The sequence below is a fragment of the Pan paniscus genome, chromosome 7 (genome assembly GCF_029289425.2).
Source record: "Pan paniscus chromosome 7, NHGRI_mPanPan1-v2.0_pri, whole genome shotgun sequence".
NCBI lineage: Eukaryota > Metazoa > Chordata > Mammalia > Primates > Hominidae > Pan > Pan paniscus.
The window spans coordinates 40,480,520-40,499,723 of NC_073256.2; the positions used below are offsets into that span (position 1 = coordinate 40,480,520).

Genomic DNA, 19,204 nt, shown 5'->3' on the forward strand with positions numbered 1-19,204 from the left:
GCATAGCCAGCTGGATGGTCGGAAGAGGGGTACCCTGTTCCCTCTGCCCTCTAATCTCCTGCTTGTACTTTCCATTGGTTGAAGCCAACTAGAAGCCAGAGGGCAAGGGAGCTTGGCTGCTCTCCTCAACAGAGGTCAGCCTCCTAGGGAATAGGGCAGGGTGGAAAAGGGTCGAAAGCAGATCTAGAGGGGCAAACAGAGAATGTAAATATCTAACACAGTGGGAACAGGGGGAAATGTCTTCAGGGATAAAGCTGGGTTGTGTTTTTTTGTTTGTTTGTTTGAGGCAGAGTTTTGATCTTGTTGCCCATGCTAGAGTGGAATGGCACTACCCATGGGTTCAAGCGATTCTCCTGCCTCAGCCTCCTGAGTAGCTGGAATTACAGGCATGAGCCACCACGCCCGGCTAATTTTGTATTTTCAGTAGAGACAGGGTTTCTCCATGTTGGTCAGGCTGGTCTCAAACTCCCGACCTCAGGTGATCTGCCTGTTTCAGCCTCCCAAAGTGCTGGGATTACGGGCGTGAGCCACCACGCCTGGCCAAAGCTGGCTTTTTTTAGGGCCCAGATATGATGTGCTTATTTCTTTTTTTTTTTTTTTTTCTTTTTTTTGTTTTTGAGATGGAGTCTCTCACTGTTGCCCGGGCTGGAGTGCAGTGGCGCAATCTCGGCTCACTGCAGCCTCCGCCTCCCAGCTTCAAGCGATTCTCCTCCCTCAGCCTCCCAAGTACCTGGGATTACAGGTGCCTGCCACCACGCCCAGCTAATTTTTTGTATTTTTGGTAGAGATGGGGTTTCACTATGTTTGCCAGGCTGGTCTCAAATTCCTGACCTCGTGATCTGCCCGCCTCAGCCTCCCAGAGTGCTGGGATTACAGGCGTGAGCCACCACGCCCGGCCGATACGCTTATTTCTTTATAGCATGTAATGACATAAGCACATAACATCTACATGTCAAACTCAGATTAGCCAAGAAAACTAAATCTAAAACTTTAAAGTATAAATTGCTCGATATTTTTAAGGGTGAAATAACGTATCTCAGCAAGAACAAAGATGCCATTGGAGTGGTCAAAGGAATTTGTACCTAAGGGAATTTCCAAACTGAATTTAACGGGCTGCTATGGTCTGCTTGGATCTATGTTCTTTTCTTTTCTCTTTTTAAAATAATATTGCTTCAGATAGCCTAAAGAAGGATATTGTAGGAGGTGGAACGTTTCTGGTGAAAGTAACTGTACAGTCTTTTTAATCGTTGTGTTTGGGTTCTGCCCTGCATTTAGGTATTATCCTGCTTGGTACAGATCGCTTCAGTCAGAAGATCCCTGTTTAACAATGCAGAGAGGGCCAAGTTTCTCTCTCATCTTGTTGATGGTGTTAAACGAATACTGGAAAACCCACAGGTAAGTTTATCTGAGAATTTACATATGTATAGGATTAGTGTATGCCCAGCTGTTATGAGTCAGAAGGAAATCCATCCTGAGGCCCAGTAAACAATTCAGTCTGTTCTTCAGGGAAGACTGATGTGAATCTCTATTTGTAGGCCAATTCTGAGATTATTTGCCCAAAAGAGGAGCTTATATCCTCCAGCTTCAGAAATGTAGGAGTTACAGGAAAGAATCACTTCGCTATAAGGAAATAAGGAAGAAGCTAGTCATTTTTCCCCCCAAGAAATTAAGAATCTAACATCTCCGGGCACAGAGGCTCACGCCTGTAATCCCAACACTTTGGGAGGCCAAGGTGGGCAGATCACTTGAGGTCAGGAGCTCAAGACCAGCCTGGCCAACATAGTGAAACCCTGTCTCTACTAAGTAAACTACAAAAAAAATTAGCCAGCCATGGTGGCGCGTGCCTGTAATCCCAGCTACTCGGGAGGCTGAGGCAGGAGAATCGCTTGAACCCGGGAGGCAGAGGTTGCAGTGAGCCGAGATCATGCCATTGCACTCCAGCTTGGGCGACAGAGTAAGACTCCGTCTCAAAAAAAAAAAAAAATCTAACATTTGGTTTTTGATTTTGTTTACCATTTTTAAAAAATGTTTATCGGTAACCTAAGTATATAGGGCTGCTTTTAGGTGGGAAGGAAGATACTTCTTTCAAACGTTAATTTCATAACTCGATTGCCCTTTTTGTCTTTTGAAGTCCCAGTGATTCAGTATTTTTTTGAAAGTATCACTTCTCTATATTAGAAGAAAATTAAAAAGCAGTTTATTTCAAAATATACTCAGTTTTGTCCCTCTTTTTAAAATTCATTTATTCATTCAACAAATTACATTGAGTACCTACTCTGTGCCAGGGATACACGGGTGAACAAAACAAAGTCTTAGCCCACATATGCTAACAGAAGACATATCAGGAAACATACAATTAAATATACTGGTAGAATAGATTTTAAAATAGCTGTAATATTTGCTATATCATATAAACACTACTATATGAATAAATTACAGTAAGTGATATAAATATATGAAACATTTGTATAACTTTGCTAACTATCGGTTAGTTGTGCTGAATGATCAGTTTGACAGACGTGGAAATGAAAATTTCATTAGATTTCATTTGATTGGTAACAATAAGAAAACAAGTCAGTCACATCTTAGGTCGTGCCCACTTCTGCTATAATGAGCTTTACAGCCTCAGTGTGATCCTCCTGGGCTTCTGTTTCAAACTCTGTCCATTGAGGCTAATAATGTCATCTCATGTGATTATTATTGTGAACATATGAGATAATAAATGTGACTGTCCCTTTTCAAAGTGACTTTAAAAAATTGTTTCTGAACATTATGCAGACGTATCATTCTGAATCATGACCTGCAGCCCAGAAGTTAAAAAGTAGATTCTACCCCTTCCCCCATGCCATCTCAAGTATACATCATTCTTGAAGTATGTTAAGGCACATTTTACATCTTATTTTTCTCCTCTGCTACTGCCAGAGTTTATCAGACCCAAACAATTACCATGAGTTTTGCAGACTACTGGCCCGATTGAAGAGTAACTATCAACTGGGAGAATTGGTAAAGGTGGAAAACTACCCTGAGGTCATCCGATTGATAGCCAACTTCACAGTGACCAGCCTACAGGTTTGTCTTTGATTACTTGTGTCTTCCTTCCTAAATACTGGAATCTCTTGCTTGTTGGTTTTAACCATGTGCGAATATATTTTTTTTTCTTGGCAAAGGTAACCATAAGTACAGTATAGCCCTACAGAGTAGTTACTATTGTGGCCTGTGATTTACATTTACACAAGTGCAAGTAGTGTGGGGAGAGGAACATGTGGGAATTACTAGGATAATATTTAGATTCATCCCAGAGAGAATTAGCTCATAGTCACCCCAAAAAAGCCAAGGTTGGAACAGGGAGCTAGACAGAAGAGTAAAAAGAGACTTGATGCCCTCTCTTTCTTAGTCGTGTAATATAGAACAATGGGTCTCAAATTTTATGGCTTGTATCACAGTCATCTAGGGGACTGATGAAAAAATATAGATTCTTGAGTCTTATCCCCATAATTTCTGGTTCAGTAGGTCCAGGGTAGAGCCTTGGTGTTTCTAACAAGTTCTTGAGGTGATTGTCATGCATACTAATGGTTGAGACCCACTTACATATGGCTTTCCTTATGGTGAGGCTTACACAGCCAGCATAGAGTAGCCCTTCTCATTAGATGCTTAATCTCAAAAATACTAATAAACACATTAAACTAGTTGCCATACACAGAACAAAGCCCACAAAAGTCTATCCTCTTTTTAAAAAAAAAAGAAAAAAGTCTTTATCTTCTGTGTCAATGGCATGGGACTAACACGTACAGAAATGAAAAATATGCCTTCTGCTTTTCTACTTTTCTTTAGCACTGGGAATTTGCTCCAAATAGTGTGCACTATCTTCTGAGCCTGTGGCAGCGGCTGGCAGCCTCTGTGCCGTATGTCAAAGCCACAGAGCCCCACATGCTGGAAACTTACACTCCTGAGGTCACCAAAGCCTACATCACATCCCGGTTGGAATCTGTGCACATCATACTGAGGTAAGGAAACTTAGCCTCATTCATTCCCGCACCAGTGGCCTGTTGTCACACTTCCTAGAGATCAGACACCCCATTGGCAAAGAGGTACTCGAAGCGTGTCTCATTGGAGCCACTACTGTTCATGGTTCTTCTTCCTTGTCAGCAGAGTAGCATGAGAGCATTAAAGCCTGATAGAATAGTCTTGTCTCTTGAACATTTATATTCTATTCATATTCCCCCTTTTCACTGTCCATAGCAATATCTTTGAATAGAGTATATCCATATAATGTTTGTCCTTGCCGCTGTTTTTCTTTCAGTGTGAGAAACATTTATAAGATATAGATGATAAGAATTATGTGTAACTTATAGGTGCTTAATGTGAACTCCTAAAGAAATAAGTGGATAAAGATTGCACAATCTAGTTATCAATTCTAATTCCAGAGCTAGAACACGTAAGAATTCTAAGCCACTGATCACTGATTGCTTTACATTCACACATGGTTTCTGTCTACATTGACTTAACTGAACCAAAAACCCATAGCTAAAGAAATGTCAAGCCCTTTCAAAAATTACCTATATTAAATGAAGTTATAGCCCTGTTTAGGTAGCTTTCTTGTTTTCACTGGCTGTTTGTCAAGAGAATTTACTTGGAGTCTAAGGGTCTGGGGCCTTTTTAAGTTGGATTCTTAATTTGCTTAGCCCCAAGTGCATTTAATAGTCATGAGTTATAGTCTTAACTGTTGATGACTTGAATCAGTTCAAAATCTGAGTATTCATGAAGTTCACCAGCAAGCCTTCTTCTGTCACCTCCATAGCTTCCACTCCTGAGGATTCGGCTGGCTTCAGTGAGGCATTGTTGGGGAGTGGTTACATGTTTGTAGGCTCTGGGGCCAGATAGCCAGTTAGTAGCTCTGTACTCTTGGGCAAGTTGCTCCATTTCTGTATTTGTAAAATTCAAATAATAATAGGCCTACCTCATAAGGTTCTTACAAGGATTAAATTAATATGACCTGGCACAGTGTGTAGCACATGGTAAGCACACAGCTAGTTTTAGTGCTGCTGCTCCTGCTGCTGCTGCTGCCATTATCATACTGTAGTGTAACAACAGAAGAGCTCCTTATTGGACAAGATGTTAAAATCTAGGAGCTGGCAGATAAGGCAAGATCTAGTACAGGGCCACAATGCCTAAGGGTCTGCAATTCCAAAGTCAAAGATGTGACAAAAGAAATTTCCTCATCAGTTTGGCATTAGAATTCACTTGTTACAAAACCGGACGGGAGTTGGTATGAGACCATTTATAGTTTTTTAAAAATCCTACTTAGTATGACCATTTATAATATTCATAAGTTTTGCTACAGGAACGTTGAGTTTGATGTGCCACAAAGCTCATCAAGGGTTTTATGTGATACGGTAGAACCATCATACTGCCTTCCTCCAATTTGAACAGTTCTGAATTCCAAGACACATCTGGCCACAATGGCCTCCCACACAGGACTGTGTACTTATCCTACAGTTTACTATAGTCAAGAACAAGCGAAAGACTAAGAGTCAAGCGGTCAGAGAGTTGAGAAGGGCAGGACTTTGAGGTTTAAGGCAGAAAAACATTAAGAGTTGAGAATTCAGATTGTAAGATTTGACACCAACAAGCAGAATATACCTAAGGGAGACTGATGCTAGGGCAAAGACATTGGCCTTCTGCCTCATTAAACATTCTTCCTTGGGAAAAAGTAATGTCGGGATGTAGACCTCTACAGTCAGAAATGGTGGCTAAGTGAAGAAGTCAGAGAGCTGCTATATTGGGCAAATCAGTAGTCATATTTTAAGAGAGCTGCCTTCCTTCTTCCCTTGGGAATAGAGATGGCCTGGAAGATCCCCTGGAGGATACGGGGCTGGTCCAGCAGCAGTTGGACCAGCTGTCCACCATTGGGCGTTGTGAATATGAGAAGACGTGTGCACTCCTCGTGCAGTTGTTTGACCAGTCGGCCCAGTCGTACCAGGAGCTGCTACAGAGCGCCAGCGCAAGCCCAATGGACATTGCAGTGCAGGAGGGTGAGTGTGCAGCATGCTGGGAACTCTAGACTTGTGAGGAGATGTTGTCTAGTACCCCTTCGCTCATTGCCACCTCTTTCCTACCTCCCTGCAAAAGGATTCTTTCATCATCAGTTGTCTCCATATGCACAAGAATCTTTATGAATGAATAAATCCCTCAAGGGACTAGGGAAGAAGAACTGAAATCACATCTGCAGTGGGATTTTGTTTTAAGAGATGAGGTCTCGCTATGTTGCCCACGTGGGCCTTGTACTTCTTGGCTCAAGTGATCCTCCTGCCTCAGCCTCCCGAAGTAGCTGGGACTACAGGCATGTGCCACCACACCTGGCTCCTGTCTGCTTTCTAATGCCCCACAGCACAGCTGGGACCAGGCCGAGAGGTTTATGACTGCTAAATAAAGGCCCAGGGGAAACAGGGAGATAAGTACAGATAGTAACCTGGGCTTCCTCTTTTTACCGGGCCTGGCTGGTGTTTGTAACATGGCACTGTGCCCAGCTTGGGTGTTTTTAACTCTAAGGAAATACTACACTAAAAATAATGGCCTTGTCTGATACAGGAACATTGGTTACCTAACGAATTTCCCTCTTAGCATTGCCCTTACCAAAGCAGAGAAGTAGCCATTCTCTGTAAGAAAAGTAAGACTTCATGGTTTCACCACAGTGTTCTTAAGATTAAGGAAGTTCAGAGTGAGGAATGTCTTCAAGAAACTATCACTGGAGGTGACACTGGGTCTGTCTCCTGCTGCAGGAAGGCTGACATGGCTGGTTTACATTATTGGAGCAGTGATCGGTGGCCGGGTTTCTTTTGCCAGCACTGATGAGCAAGACGCCATGGATGGTGAGCTTGTCTGTCGGTAAGTGCTCCCCACAGAAGCTCTCCACTCTGCCTCGCTGGCACTTCTCCACTCCCCGATAGGGTCCTCTCCACTTACAGAACGTAATCTGAACATGCTAACTGCCCATGAGACACAGCTTTCAAGCCTTTTGTAAGTGCCATGATAACTCTGCCTATGATCTTTACTTTAAAATAAAAAACCAGCAATAATTCAGCAAGGAAATAATGGAAACGGAATTAGGAAAACTAACGCAGAGATTCTCTGTTAGGTCTTTTTAAGAACAGTATCTCAGAGTTAGTAAAATATGGACTGCTTTTGCCATCCCAAAATAAGTCTAAAAGGAAACTGCAGTTCTTTGAAGTTCACCAGAGATGGAATTACAGAGTTCCTACAGCCTTTCAAATCTCTTGGCCATACATTTCAAGTTATTTTGCATCTGTGCAATTCTCATTTTATCAAAACTTTTTTTTTTTTTTTTTTTTTGGAGATGGAGTCTTGCTCTGTCACCCAGGCCAGAGTGCAGTGGCGCTATCTTAGCTCACTGCAACCTCTGCCTCCCTGTTCTAGGTTCTCCCAGGTTCAAGCGATTCTCCTGCCTCAGCCTCCCAAGTAGCTATGATTACAGGCATGCGTCACCACATCTGGCTAATTTTTGTATTTTTAGTGAGATGGGGTTTCACCATGTTGGCCAGGCTGGTCTGGAACGCCTGACCTCAGGTGATCCACCTGCCTTGGCCTCCCAAAGTGCTGGGATTACAGGCATGAGCCACCGCGCCCCGCCTTCAATATATATATCTTCTGAAAATCCTCATTTGTCTCTTTCCACCCCCATTTTGTTTATCAGATGCCCATTTGCCCAGAGGTCCCTTAATCCTGACAAAAGTCTCTGTAGCATTTTCCCACTGGCATTTTTTGAAGAGTTGAGCAGAGCTTTAATAAGAATGAAATCTAATGCCTTTCTGATTCTGCAGCCGAGTTCAATACTGTGTGTGTCATAATATAAATTTAGTTCAAACAATGTCTTGCAGATTGGTTCTGAGCTTGAGTGTAGCAACACAATGATGGAGTCTCATTCACTCATGGTGTGTCACAAATAGTTAACTATTCCCACACTCAAATATCAAATGACTCACTTATTATGACATCTGTATTCGCATTCACTCACTTGCATTCCAGTATCCTTTCTTTTGGGGAGAAGGTACAGAGAAAAGAGATGAAGTCACAGGCAGTATTTCTGCTAGTAATCCCTGGAAGTGTTACCTACCTGTGAACATCATCCTTCATGTGTCTCCAAAAAGATCGAAAACTCCTGGTCTAGTCCTGCCTCCCTCATTTACGTAGATGAATTTGGTTGCAGGAGGTTGCTGTACCCAAGTACAGGCATATACGACCATGTCAAGATAGCTTGGGTTGTCTAGAGTAAACAGGATGTCCTGCTGTTGAGAGAATCATTGCTCCTCTTCCTCCAGGGTGCTCCAGCTGATGAACCTAACAGATTCTCGTTTGGCCCAGGCGGGTAATGAGAAGCTAGAGTTGGCCATGCTGAGCTTTTTTGAACAGTTTCGTAAGATCTACATTGGGGACCAAGTGCAGAAATCCTCTAAGGTAACAGCCTCTCAATTGGCTCCCCTTAGTTCTCACTTCTCACTTGTGGGATTGCTGATGGAGGGAAACAGTTGCTGATAGTTCACATAACCTCCAGATTTCACGTAATAGGACAGTCCAAATGTTTTCTCTTAGTCTTTAAATTCTGGGAGAGTCATCAAAGAATTGGGCCCATTTCTTTAGTGCTCCATATGCTTAACAAATGGCCAGTCCAAGCATCTGTTGTTCTCCCACAAATGGGCAATTCTTAGTCTCCATGCATGAATTAATATTCAGAACAGAAGATTTGGGCTGTCTTTTTGCAATTTCAGGATTGAAAGGGACCAGTAAGATTGCTCAGCATCTGTCCAGTAATACTTGAAAACTAGCTTATCCCTTCAGTAAAGTCCTCTCTGGGATTCTTGTCCATTTTCTTCCACATCTTACCCATGAGTGTGGACAAAAATAGTACCAGGATGTGATTGTTGTAATTCATGTGTTCTGGTTACTTTCTCTTCTTAACACCAGCTGTACCGCCGACTCTCAGAAGTTCTGGGCTTGAATGATGAGACCATGGTCCTAAGCGTCTTCATAGGAAAAATGTAAGTGTTTCAGCTTGCCACCAGCAAGAGTCCTTTGCACTCCTGTTGCAACTGTAAAATGTGATCTTGGCATTGTGCTGCCAGTGCCTGGTATTCCAGCATTGATCGTTTGCGTCAGAAAATTGTGCATTTGAGTGTGTGACAAGCTGTGCTTAGAGATATGGCCCGGCCCCAGAGCATTCCAGGCTTGTACAGGCAAGGATTTAATTTTGTTCTTGCAGAATCTCCTCTTTAGCCTCTGGAATCACAGGTGAAACTCTGTCATGTCATTAGCAAAACAGACCTCCACCCCAGTAATTGCTGCTCAGCCCCTCACCCAGTTGCCGTGCTCCAGGGATGCCCAGCATAGGCATTCACTTTCTGTTGCCGATTTCCTCTCATTATCCCCTCAAAGGGGAAAGCCCCACTTAAAAATGGGCTTATTCCTCCCAGGAAACATCACACCCTTTAAGAGTGTTGAGTCTCCAAAATCTAGTGCTGCTGTTTGAACTGTCTTCAGAGTTGGAGCTCCTAATTGGCCCTTTTTTATTTTTTTTTTTACGTTATACCCCTTTGGTTACATTTTTCCCTTTTTAGGAGCTCAATTTATCAAAGCACACACTAGGAGCCAAATATATTACCCAGGGCTGTGTGCAGAGTGACATTTTGTCTCCTACCAACTGTCCCAACCCTAAACACTCATATCCATGAGCTGGTTTAATAACTTAAGATGGAAAAAGCAAAGGGGGTCTAAAGGACTCTGCCAGCTAAGAATCCAGAAGCAAGGGCTACTAGAATTCTGCAGCTGACAGTGGATGGTGCAGGTGCAGAATTGCATACGTCTGCATGTTATCACTGCCGCAGAAATCTCTTACCCTTGCTGCAGAAATCAGCCCTGGAGTGCCCCAGAATTCCAAGGGCCTGGGTATGGGCCAGTGTAGCTTTGGAACCAAGTAGTGAAGATTATCTGAAGGATAATTTTTCTAGTCAACCAAATGTAAGTACAGAGATTTCCTACCCATCTTTTTTTGTGGTCGTGATGTCTGTGAATTGGTGGTGCAGATGTGTGGTGACTTTTGATGAATGACTTTCTTCTTCTCCCAGCCCTCAAGGAAACCAGCAAATCAAAAGGGTCTCTTGCTTTTTTTTTTCTTTTTGTCCTCCAGCATCACCAACTTGAAGTACTGGGGCCGTTGTGAACCAATCACCTCCAAGACACTACAGCTTCTCAATGACCTCTCCATTGGATATCCTTTTCTAAGCTAGCTTCTGTGCACAACAGAAACTGGCATGCCACAGTCTTAGAATCATGGCCTCCTGCTCTTTCCACTTCAGTTTAGCTGTAGTGTGTACTCACATATCTTCCATTTTCCTAGGAGTCCAAAAAAACGCCAATGCCCATGCAGAATATAGGAATAATTTCAGACCCCAAAAATGAGCTGACACCCAACCTGATAGTTTAGTACAGATTTATCCCTGTCTATTCCTAAGTTCCAGAAGTGCATAGTAGCCCCATCTCATAGGTACACACTCTGTGTGACCAAGGTTTTAGTATCCATAGTAGAGACAAACTCCTTCATCAGCTGGTTGGTAGAAACATCCTGATTCCAAGCTTTGTGACTGAAGTGATGACTATGCTTCCTCTTGACTTGAATTAGGTCTGCTATAAAGTTTGAATTGCTCTAGGGCAGCTTTTCACAACCAGGGGTCCACAAGAAGGGTAAACCCTGTAAAATTATTGAAGTGACTTTCTTCTCACTTTTCCAAATACTGTATATAGCTAGTACCATTCTAAATGGGAGAGAAGTTCATTCATTATACACAATATATGCCTCTTAGGCAGGAGTTTAGGGCCTAATTCTCCCTTGGAACCCCCCGCTGAGAAAAGCCCTTTTAGACTATTCATGATTATTTGGGGAAACTGCTAGGTTTATTCTATTTTCTTACAAATAGGAGTTTGGTATAGGTGTTTGCTTTATTTATTTTATTTTTTATTTTTTATTTTTGAGATGGAGTCTTGCTCTGTTGCCCAGGCTGGAGTGCAGTTGTGCGATCTCAGCTCACTACAAGCTCCGCCTCCCAGGTTCATGCCATTCTCCTGCCTCGGCCTTCCGAGTAGCTGGGACTACAGGCACCCGCCACCATGCCCAGCTAATTTTTTGTATTTTTAGTAGAGGTGGGGTTTCACCGTGTTAGCCAGGATGGTCTCGATCTCCTGACCTCGTGATCTGCCCTCCTCGGCCTCCCAAAGTGCTGGGATTACAGGCGTGAGCCACTGCTCCCGGCCAGTATAGGTGTTTTCTTACTGATTAAATAGTGCTTAGAAGAGAACACATTTTTTCATATTTGGCAGTGGTATACTCAAGTAATTTTTAAAAAATAAGATATTTGGGTGAACTGTCCTTTATTCTGGAAAGTTTCCATCTGCCTTAGAGTTTCGGTCTGCTTCACACTTTCCTTGACCTTCTTCCTTTGTCTTCACGTACAGTAGTGTAAGGAAGCTAGTGAAGCTTAGTGCGGTACAGTTCATGCTGAACAATCACACGGTGAGTGATTTTAGCTTTTTTTCCTGGCCCTCCTACCACCCACACATACACTTTCTCGATACATAAAGGAGATATGTAAACTGAGGTCCCGGGTATTGCTACAGCAAAGACTGTGGTCCTGATTCCCACAACACTGCCAGATTATACTTACGTCATCAGAGTGGCTCTTTGAGATCCAGATGATCTGAGTTATGGTGAAGTCACCTACTGCTACTCATACTGCAGATAAATTAGTAGTAGTGACAACGGTAGCCTGCCTTCAAAAAAAAAAACACCTTCAGATCCTCAAGGAATGACTACATAACCATTGGCTTGAAAGGGCTCAGTAATTCTCTGATTACTGGCTTGCATTCTGCCTCTAACTCATGTTTTTACCTTTAACTTCTTTTCTTTTTTTCAATAGAGCGAGCACTTTTCATTTTTGGGTATTAACAATCAGTCCAACCTGACAGACATGCGGTGTCGGACTACCTTCTACACAGCACTTGGGCGTCTCCTCATGGTGGATTTAGGTACCGTAAGAAATCGTAGTGGCTCATGAAGTCATCTGGCACTATTCTAAATTTTTATTTGAGGACTGAAAACTAGATGTTGGGGAGGCCTTTTCTGTTTTTTCAACAGTAACAAAACTATCTGAAATAACAGCCTGATTTCACCAAGAACAGATCATGCTGTCGAGGTCCTTATAACTGGAAGAGAGTAACAGTCTGCTCCTGAAGTTTTCATCTGATATGCAGTGGCTTTAAAATTCTCTTCACATTCCTCAGGTGTTAAATAAGGGAATTGAGATTCCTAAATGTATCTTTTTGGCCAGATAACTTCTCCACCCCACAATGAGGTGTAAACCCACTTGAAACAGTCAACACCACTTTTTATTATCCAGTTTTCTAGCACAGATGAGCCAGAAGGGCTTAATCACTTTTGTAGCAGTAGTGGTGATATTAGCAGTTTCAGGTCAGTTAATAACTAAAGCTCAGTGGTATTACTCTAATTTCGAGCTGTTTAAATTTAATCCTACTAAAATGACATAAAACCTTCTAGGTTCATGAAAGATGACTTTTTAAAAAATTAAGTGTGAATGAAACCTCCGTACCCATTAAAGTTTGAGTCTCATCTGGTTCTCATGCACCAGCTTCAGTCCTTTCTCCACTGACTCGCTAATTCTCATCAAGGACAAATAAATAACATAGTACCTTACACACATATGAATCTCTTGATACTGTGGCTCAGCATCAACAAACCTAGCCTAGACTAGGTGATTTCTGTTGTCATCTTCTAGTTTAAAAATTCTGTTTCTATATATACATGTTGCTTTTACATTGCTACTAATACCTGTTGGGATAATAAAGGGACCCCCTTGAGTTCTCCTGGGTTTGCTCATCTTTCATCCCATCTTCCCATATATGCACAGCTTTGAATTCTTGGTATTGGGGTTACACCCTGGGATGTTTCCTTTACAGGAGAGGATGAAGATCAGTATGAGCAGTTCATGCTGCCACTCACAGCAGCATTTGAGGCTGTGGCCCAGATGTTTAGCACCAATAGTTTCAACGAGCAGGAGGCAAAGGTGAGTGAGTCTTTCACCCAGTAATTAATCAGCTTCTGGTTTAGGGCAGTCTCTGATTGAAAATCGTGCTTGACTGTAAACTATCCACTGCCTTAGCTTTTTTTAATGTCTTGGACTTCCAGGGTTTTGGAATTGCAGAACCAGTATAGATTTGTAAACTTCTGTTTTTATATTACAATGTATTTACTTAAGTAGTTCTTAGGATTTTTTTTTTTGTCTGAGTTTTCAAATATATTAGCATAAAGTTGTTTACAGTTTTCTTACTGCATTTTTAATCTCGGTTTTATCTTTAATTGCATCCCATTTTCATTTTTAATACTGCTCATTAGTGACAAGTTAGGTTTTCTTAAAATTGTGGTAAAAAACAGAAAGTTTACCACCTTTACCATTTTTACATGTTCAGTTCAGTGATGTCAAGTATTTCTACATTGTGAAATAGATCTTCAGAATCCCTAATTTTAATATGGAACATTTTCATTATTCAGTTTTTTGTTATTTCTAATTTCCATTGAGATTTCTTCTTTGACACTTGAGTCACTTAGAAAGGATTAAGAATTTCCACATATATGGGTTTTTATTTTTGATTTTTTTTAGAGACAGAGTCTGACTCTCTTGCCCAGGCTGGAGTACAGTGGCATGATCCTAGCTCACTGCAAGCCTTGAACTCCTGGCTCAAGCAGTCCTCCTGCCCCAGCTTCCCACGTGGCTAGGATTATAGGCACGAGACACGATGCCCAGTGAATTTCCACATATATGGAATTTTAAGTTCTTGTTTTCTAGCTCTTAGAATTGTCATTCTTGATTGTTGCTTTCTTCATCTTTTTACTTCATACATACTGTTCTCTTGACCTGTATAGATCTCTGTGTCCAAATCAGAAGACACCAGGATGTTACTATTGGTAGGACTTTTTACAGTATTCCTCAGGGCACCAAGGCTGAATGGTAGAACCACCAGCTAGCCAGGGTATTGCCAGAAAAAAATGCCAGGCTTTACCTAACATTCTAAAGCTCTCCTTTTTCATCTTTAGCCTTTTCTTTTTCCATCTACAAATCAGCAGGGTAGACAGAAAGCAACACCACTTAATGCAACCCTCTCTCCCCTTTATACTTGTATTTTAGAGTCTGAGATAGGTACCATTCAAAGCTTGGGTTATTGTGGAACATATTACCAACTTTAGGCTAGAGTATCAACCAATATCAAGGATTTAGGGATATCAGTGAATATCAGCCCTTTTTCCCATTATATGGTATTAGTTTCATGTAAAGCAAGTAAAATTAACCAAAAGAACAACCTTGGTAATGGACTACAGCTGTCACCCACTTCTTTGTCATGTCCCATGTAAAGTCTTTTAAGAGACTGACCAAGTCTTAGACTGGAAAACTGAGCTTGTGGTATCAGCTTAGGAGAGAACTGTTTGCTTACAAGCAGACTGTTAACAGAAGTGATGTCGTTTTTGCCAAATGTGTCAAGATCCCCAAATGTACAACCTTCTTGAGCACATTTTGTTGTTGTTGTTGTTCTGTCTCCACGTTTGGAGACAACCCCCAAACTATGATTTTTATAGTAGTTTTATTGCTGTTCACGTCCCAAGTAAAAGTTTTATTGAGAGAGTGAGTATTGGATTTGGAGTCTTGGTATTATGTATGAGTCCTGATCTGGACCCTCCTACTACCTAGCAACGTGACTGGGGGAAGTTTTTTGGCCTCTTTAAGCCTCAGTCTCTTTTTCTGCAAATGGAGAGTACTGATTAAACATAGTCTTATCTAGATGGCCCACCCAAAGAGAGAGGTGCTGTGTAGACTCCCCTTTGTCTTCCTCCTGGCAGGGCCTGCATCTGACTTCCTTTAGGGTATATATGGCTCTTCTACCTCTTCTTCTTTGGGACTTCTGTTTTTCTTTTTTGCTTTTTTCTGGCTTTTTGATTTGGTTTCTTTGCCGTGTCTCTCTCTCTCTCTCTCTCTGTCTCTCTCTCCTCCCCCACCCTCTCTCCCCCTCCCTCCCCTCCTTTCCTCCCTGGGTAGACTCAAAGCTTTTTCACTTTTTACATGTGATGTATTACTTCAATGTCTTAAAACCTTATCAGCCTCTATTTTTGCTACGAACCAGGAACGTATTTTCTTGGCAAAACAAACTTCCAAAGCTAATTTTCTTGGCATAACAAACTTCCAAAGCTAACAAACTTCAAACTTCCAAAACAAACTTCCACTGCTAGAATGAAAATATGCCATTCTAGCATAGAAGATATTGAATCCGAATATTTGAGAAGGAGTATATGTTGAACTGTGAGAGGAAGAATTTGATGATACATGTGTGGAATCCTCATCAGATTGTTACAGTTTTGTCTTTTCTTCTATTTTAACACATTTTTGCCTTCTACTACAGCGAACTCTAGTTGGCCTAGTAAGAGACCTGAGAGGGATCGCTTTCGCTTTCAATGCCAAGACCAGCTTCATGATGCTCTTTGAATGGATGTATCCTAACTCAAACTAGGAGCACACTACAGCCTGCCTTAACTGGAGTGTGATTGGGTGATAGGGTCCAGAGACGGTGTGGGGGGAAAGGAGGGTAGTGAGGCAGAGAAGATGAAGAGTTAGCCAGAAGGCCTGCATGTGTCCTGGAAGCCACCTTATGACAGACATAAGGTTGTCTGAGATTAGAACATGAATGAAGTAGTCTCCCAGTTTCTCTTTTGGATCTCAAATATAAATGCCTGTGGAACCATATACCACCGTAGAACTGTTGGTTTTGCTATATTTAGAGAGATGTTTCAGTCTGCTGAAAAAAATTAAAAGGCCGGGCACAGTGGCTCACGCCTGTAATCCCAGCACTTAGGGAGGCCGAGGCGGGCGGATCACGAGGTCAGGAGATCGAGACCATCCTGGCTAACACGGTGAAACCCCGTCTCTACTAAAAAATACAAAAAATTAGCCAGGCGTGGTGGCGGACACTTGTAGTCCCAGATACTTGGGAGGCTAAGGCAGGAGAATGGCATGAACCCAGGAGGCGGAGCTTGCAATGAGCCGAGATCACGCCACTGCACTCCAGCCTGGGCGACAGAGCGAGACTCCATCTCAAAAAAAAAAAAATAATAACAATAATAATAATAATAAACAGCTTTTACAAATTAGGAAGTCTAACTTTACTGACTTCATACCCTTGTGAAGATTATTTCAAATCCAGGTGCCTCTTTAATAGTTATGTAAAGGAAATGAGCTGATCCCCTATAATACCATAGAAGTGATGAAAGGATAAATAACAGTATGAAATACATCATGCTCTTCAGAAGAAAGGCACTATGTAAACTAAAATGTATTATGAGATGCCTTTTACAGGTTAAAGAACAGAAAATCACTTTAGTATCTTCTGGTTAGAAAGACTCCAAGATTAGCAAGCAAGAGACAGGAACTTAAAGAACTGTAGTTTGACAAGTTTTTGCTTGGCTAGTGCTGAAAAACTATTTTAAATTCTGTACCTTTCTGGAATCAGAAATCTTTCCTTAGCTTCTCATTTACAGATATCCATCCTATATGCCAATTCTCCAGCGGGCAATTGAGCTCTGGTACCATGATCCAGCCTGTACTACACCTGTACTCAAGTTGATGGCTGAATTGGTTCATAATAGGTAAGCAGGAGGCAGAGCTTGCAAGGGCACGTCTGCCCTGTTATCTGAGAGAATTTGCTGTATCTAATGCTTTGGGCAGATTGTGGGAAATAATAAGATTCACTACTGCATTTTAAAATTCGAAAAGTTTTTGTGTTTTTGTTTGTGTGAAAGAATAGTATTCCTAACTACACAAAACCATAGTCAACTGCAGGAAATAAGTCACTTTTTTTTGTTTGTTTGTCTTGTTTTTTTTGAGGCGGTGTCTTGCTGTCTCCCAGGCTGGAGTGCAGTGGCACAATCTCGGCTCACTGCAAGCTCCATCCCCCTGGGTTCACGCCATTCCCCTGCCTTAGCCTCCGGAGTAGCTGGGACTACAGGCACCCGCCACCACACCCGGCCGATTTTTTGTATTTTTAGTAGAGACAGGGTTTCACCATGTTAGCCAGGATGGTCTCGATCTCCTGACCTCGTGATCCACGCACCTCAGCCTCCCAAAGTGCTGGGATTACAGGCGTGAGCCACTGCGCCCATCCAATAAGTCACTTTTAAAAAGAGTCTCCAGTGGGGCATGGTGGCTCATGCCTGTAATCCTAGCTTCTTGGGAGGCCGAGGTGGGCAGATTGCTTGAATGCAGTAGTTCTAGATCAGCCTGGGCAACATGGTGAAACCCACCTCTACAAAAAATTAGCTGGGATGGTGGCACACAACTGTAGTCCCAGCTACTCAGGAGGCTGAGGTAGGAAGATTGCTTTAGCCTGGGAGGCAGAGGTTGCAGTGAGCCAAGATTATGTCATTACACTCCAGCCTGGGTGACAGAGCAAGACCCTGTCTCAAAAAAGTAAAATAAAAAGTATCTCCAGATGTCTACTCTTAGGAGAAGTAAATTTGGCAACCAAGATTCTGATTTCCTGCCCACAGATAAAAAGTTAACACCTGGTAATGGTGCCTTGTCCATCACATTTCATGGTTAGAGACATTGAGAAGGATATGATAGGTATTAGAATACCCTTTCTTAAGAAGGGTATTTATTAGAGAGGTTGTGGCAGGATCAATAAAAATTTACTTTTAAAAAGTGAGCAAGATTTTCAAAACAAATTAAGGACAGTGAAAAAGAAAAGTCTAGCACCTTAGCTTTCCTAGAATTTCAGGTATGGGCATTGGTCTCTCATGGCGGTCCTGAGAGAATTAGTAAGGTTTTTTTTCTTTATTTTTATTTTATTTATTTATTTAGTTAGTTATGTTTGATACGGAGTTTCTCTCTTGTCGCCAGGCTGAAGTGCAGTGGCGCAGTCTTGGCTCACTGCAACTTAACGCCTCCCAGGTTCAAGCGATTCTCCTCCCTCAGCCTCCCACATAGCTGGGATTACAGACATGCGCCACCACGCCCGGCTAATTTTCTATTTTTAGTAGAGACGGGGTTTCTACTACCGTGTTGGTCATGCTGGTCTTGAACTCCCGACTTGAGGTGATCCGCCCACTTCAGCCTCCCAGAGTGTTGGGATTGCAGGCGTGAGCCACCGCGCCTAGCAGAATTAATAAGTTTTAAAACAGCCTTATGGAGTGGGTAGTATTTAAAGAGGCTATAACCTCCCAGGAGACTTATATTCAAGAGTTACTCATTTATAAAATAGATACTTGAGAGCACTTACTCTTTGCCAAACTTTCCTAGCCACTAGGCCAGACAAAATCTCTACCCTCTTTGATGTTACAAATGGTGGGGAAGACACACAATAAAAACAAGTATGGAAGATCTTTCCAGTGATTAAGTGCCATGAAACAAAATAAAACAAGGCAGTAAAATAGAGGGGAATTGAAGGACAGGAGGGTCAGGGAAGACCTCTCAGAGAAGGTAATATTAACTAGGATCTAAATGACAAGAAAGATTCCGGTAGCCCTGCAAAGATAAGGAGTCTTCTAAACAGAAAACATCTGCACGAGTCCTGAGATAGGACAAGCTTGCTGGGACTTGTGGCAGGAGCCTGGTTGGTGGGGGGAGGCTGTGGGAGCAGGTCAGACCAGTGAGCAGAGCCAGATCATCTAGTGCCTTCGCACAGCAGTAGTGAGGAGTGGGCATTTATTCTCATTGCTGTGGGAAGCCGCTAGAGTGTTTTCAGCAAAGGATTAAAATGATCTCATTTAAGTTTTTTAAAGGCTACCATGTGAAGAATGGGACTAAAGGCAGGTAAGAGTAGAAGCAGAGAGAATGTAAGGGAAAGGTGGATTTGGGGTTTATTTTAGAGTTAGATGTTGATGGATTCAGTGTGGTGGGGGGGAGGAAGGAGGAAGGACTCCTGGGCTTTTGAGGTCTTACCAACTTGAATCTAATAAAGCTCATCAAAATGTGGAGCAGACAAAAGAGTCAGGAACTTAAAACCAAGATGGTTACAAATGGCCTTCTCTGTCTGGCTTCTTTTGGACCATTCCAAGTCCCTATGCATCTTTTCTTCATATAAA

The 19,204-nt window shown here is 42.2% G+C and overlaps 1 protein-coding gene across 2 annotated transcripts in view; it reads left to right on the forward strand.

Moving 5' to 3' along the window:
- XPO7 (exportin 7) overlaps positions 1-19,204 on the forward strand; it is an 86,998-nt gene that overhangs the window by 59,237 nt on the left and 8,557 nt on the right. For both annotated transcript variants that reach the window (XM_034965746.4, XM_034965747.4), the window contains exons 9-21: positions 1,276-1,395; positions 2,923-3,069; positions 3,832-4,004; positions 5,839-6,032; positions 6,780-6,885; positions 8,337-8,472; positions 8,980-9,053; positions 10,199-10,279; positions 11,515-11,578; positions 11,982-12,090; positions 13,039-13,145; positions 15,529-15,617; positions 16,661-16,768. In XM_034965746.4, the coding sequence (XP_034821637.1) occupies positions 1,276-1,395; positions 2,923-3,069; positions 3,832-4,004; positions 5,839-6,032; positions 6,780-6,885; positions 8,337-8,472; positions 8,980-9,053; positions 10,199-10,279; positions 11,515-11,578; positions 11,982-12,090; positions 13,039-13,145; positions 15,529-15,617; positions 16,661-16,768 (1,508 nt within the window). The remainder of the gene's footprint in view (positions 1-1,275; positions 1,396-2,922; positions 3,070-3,831; positions 4,005-5,838; positions 6,033-6,779; positions 6,886-8,336; positions 8,473-8,979; positions 9,054-10,198; positions 10,280-11,514; positions 11,579-11,981; positions 12,091-13,038; positions 13,146-15,528; positions 15,618-16,660; positions 16,769-19,204) is intronic.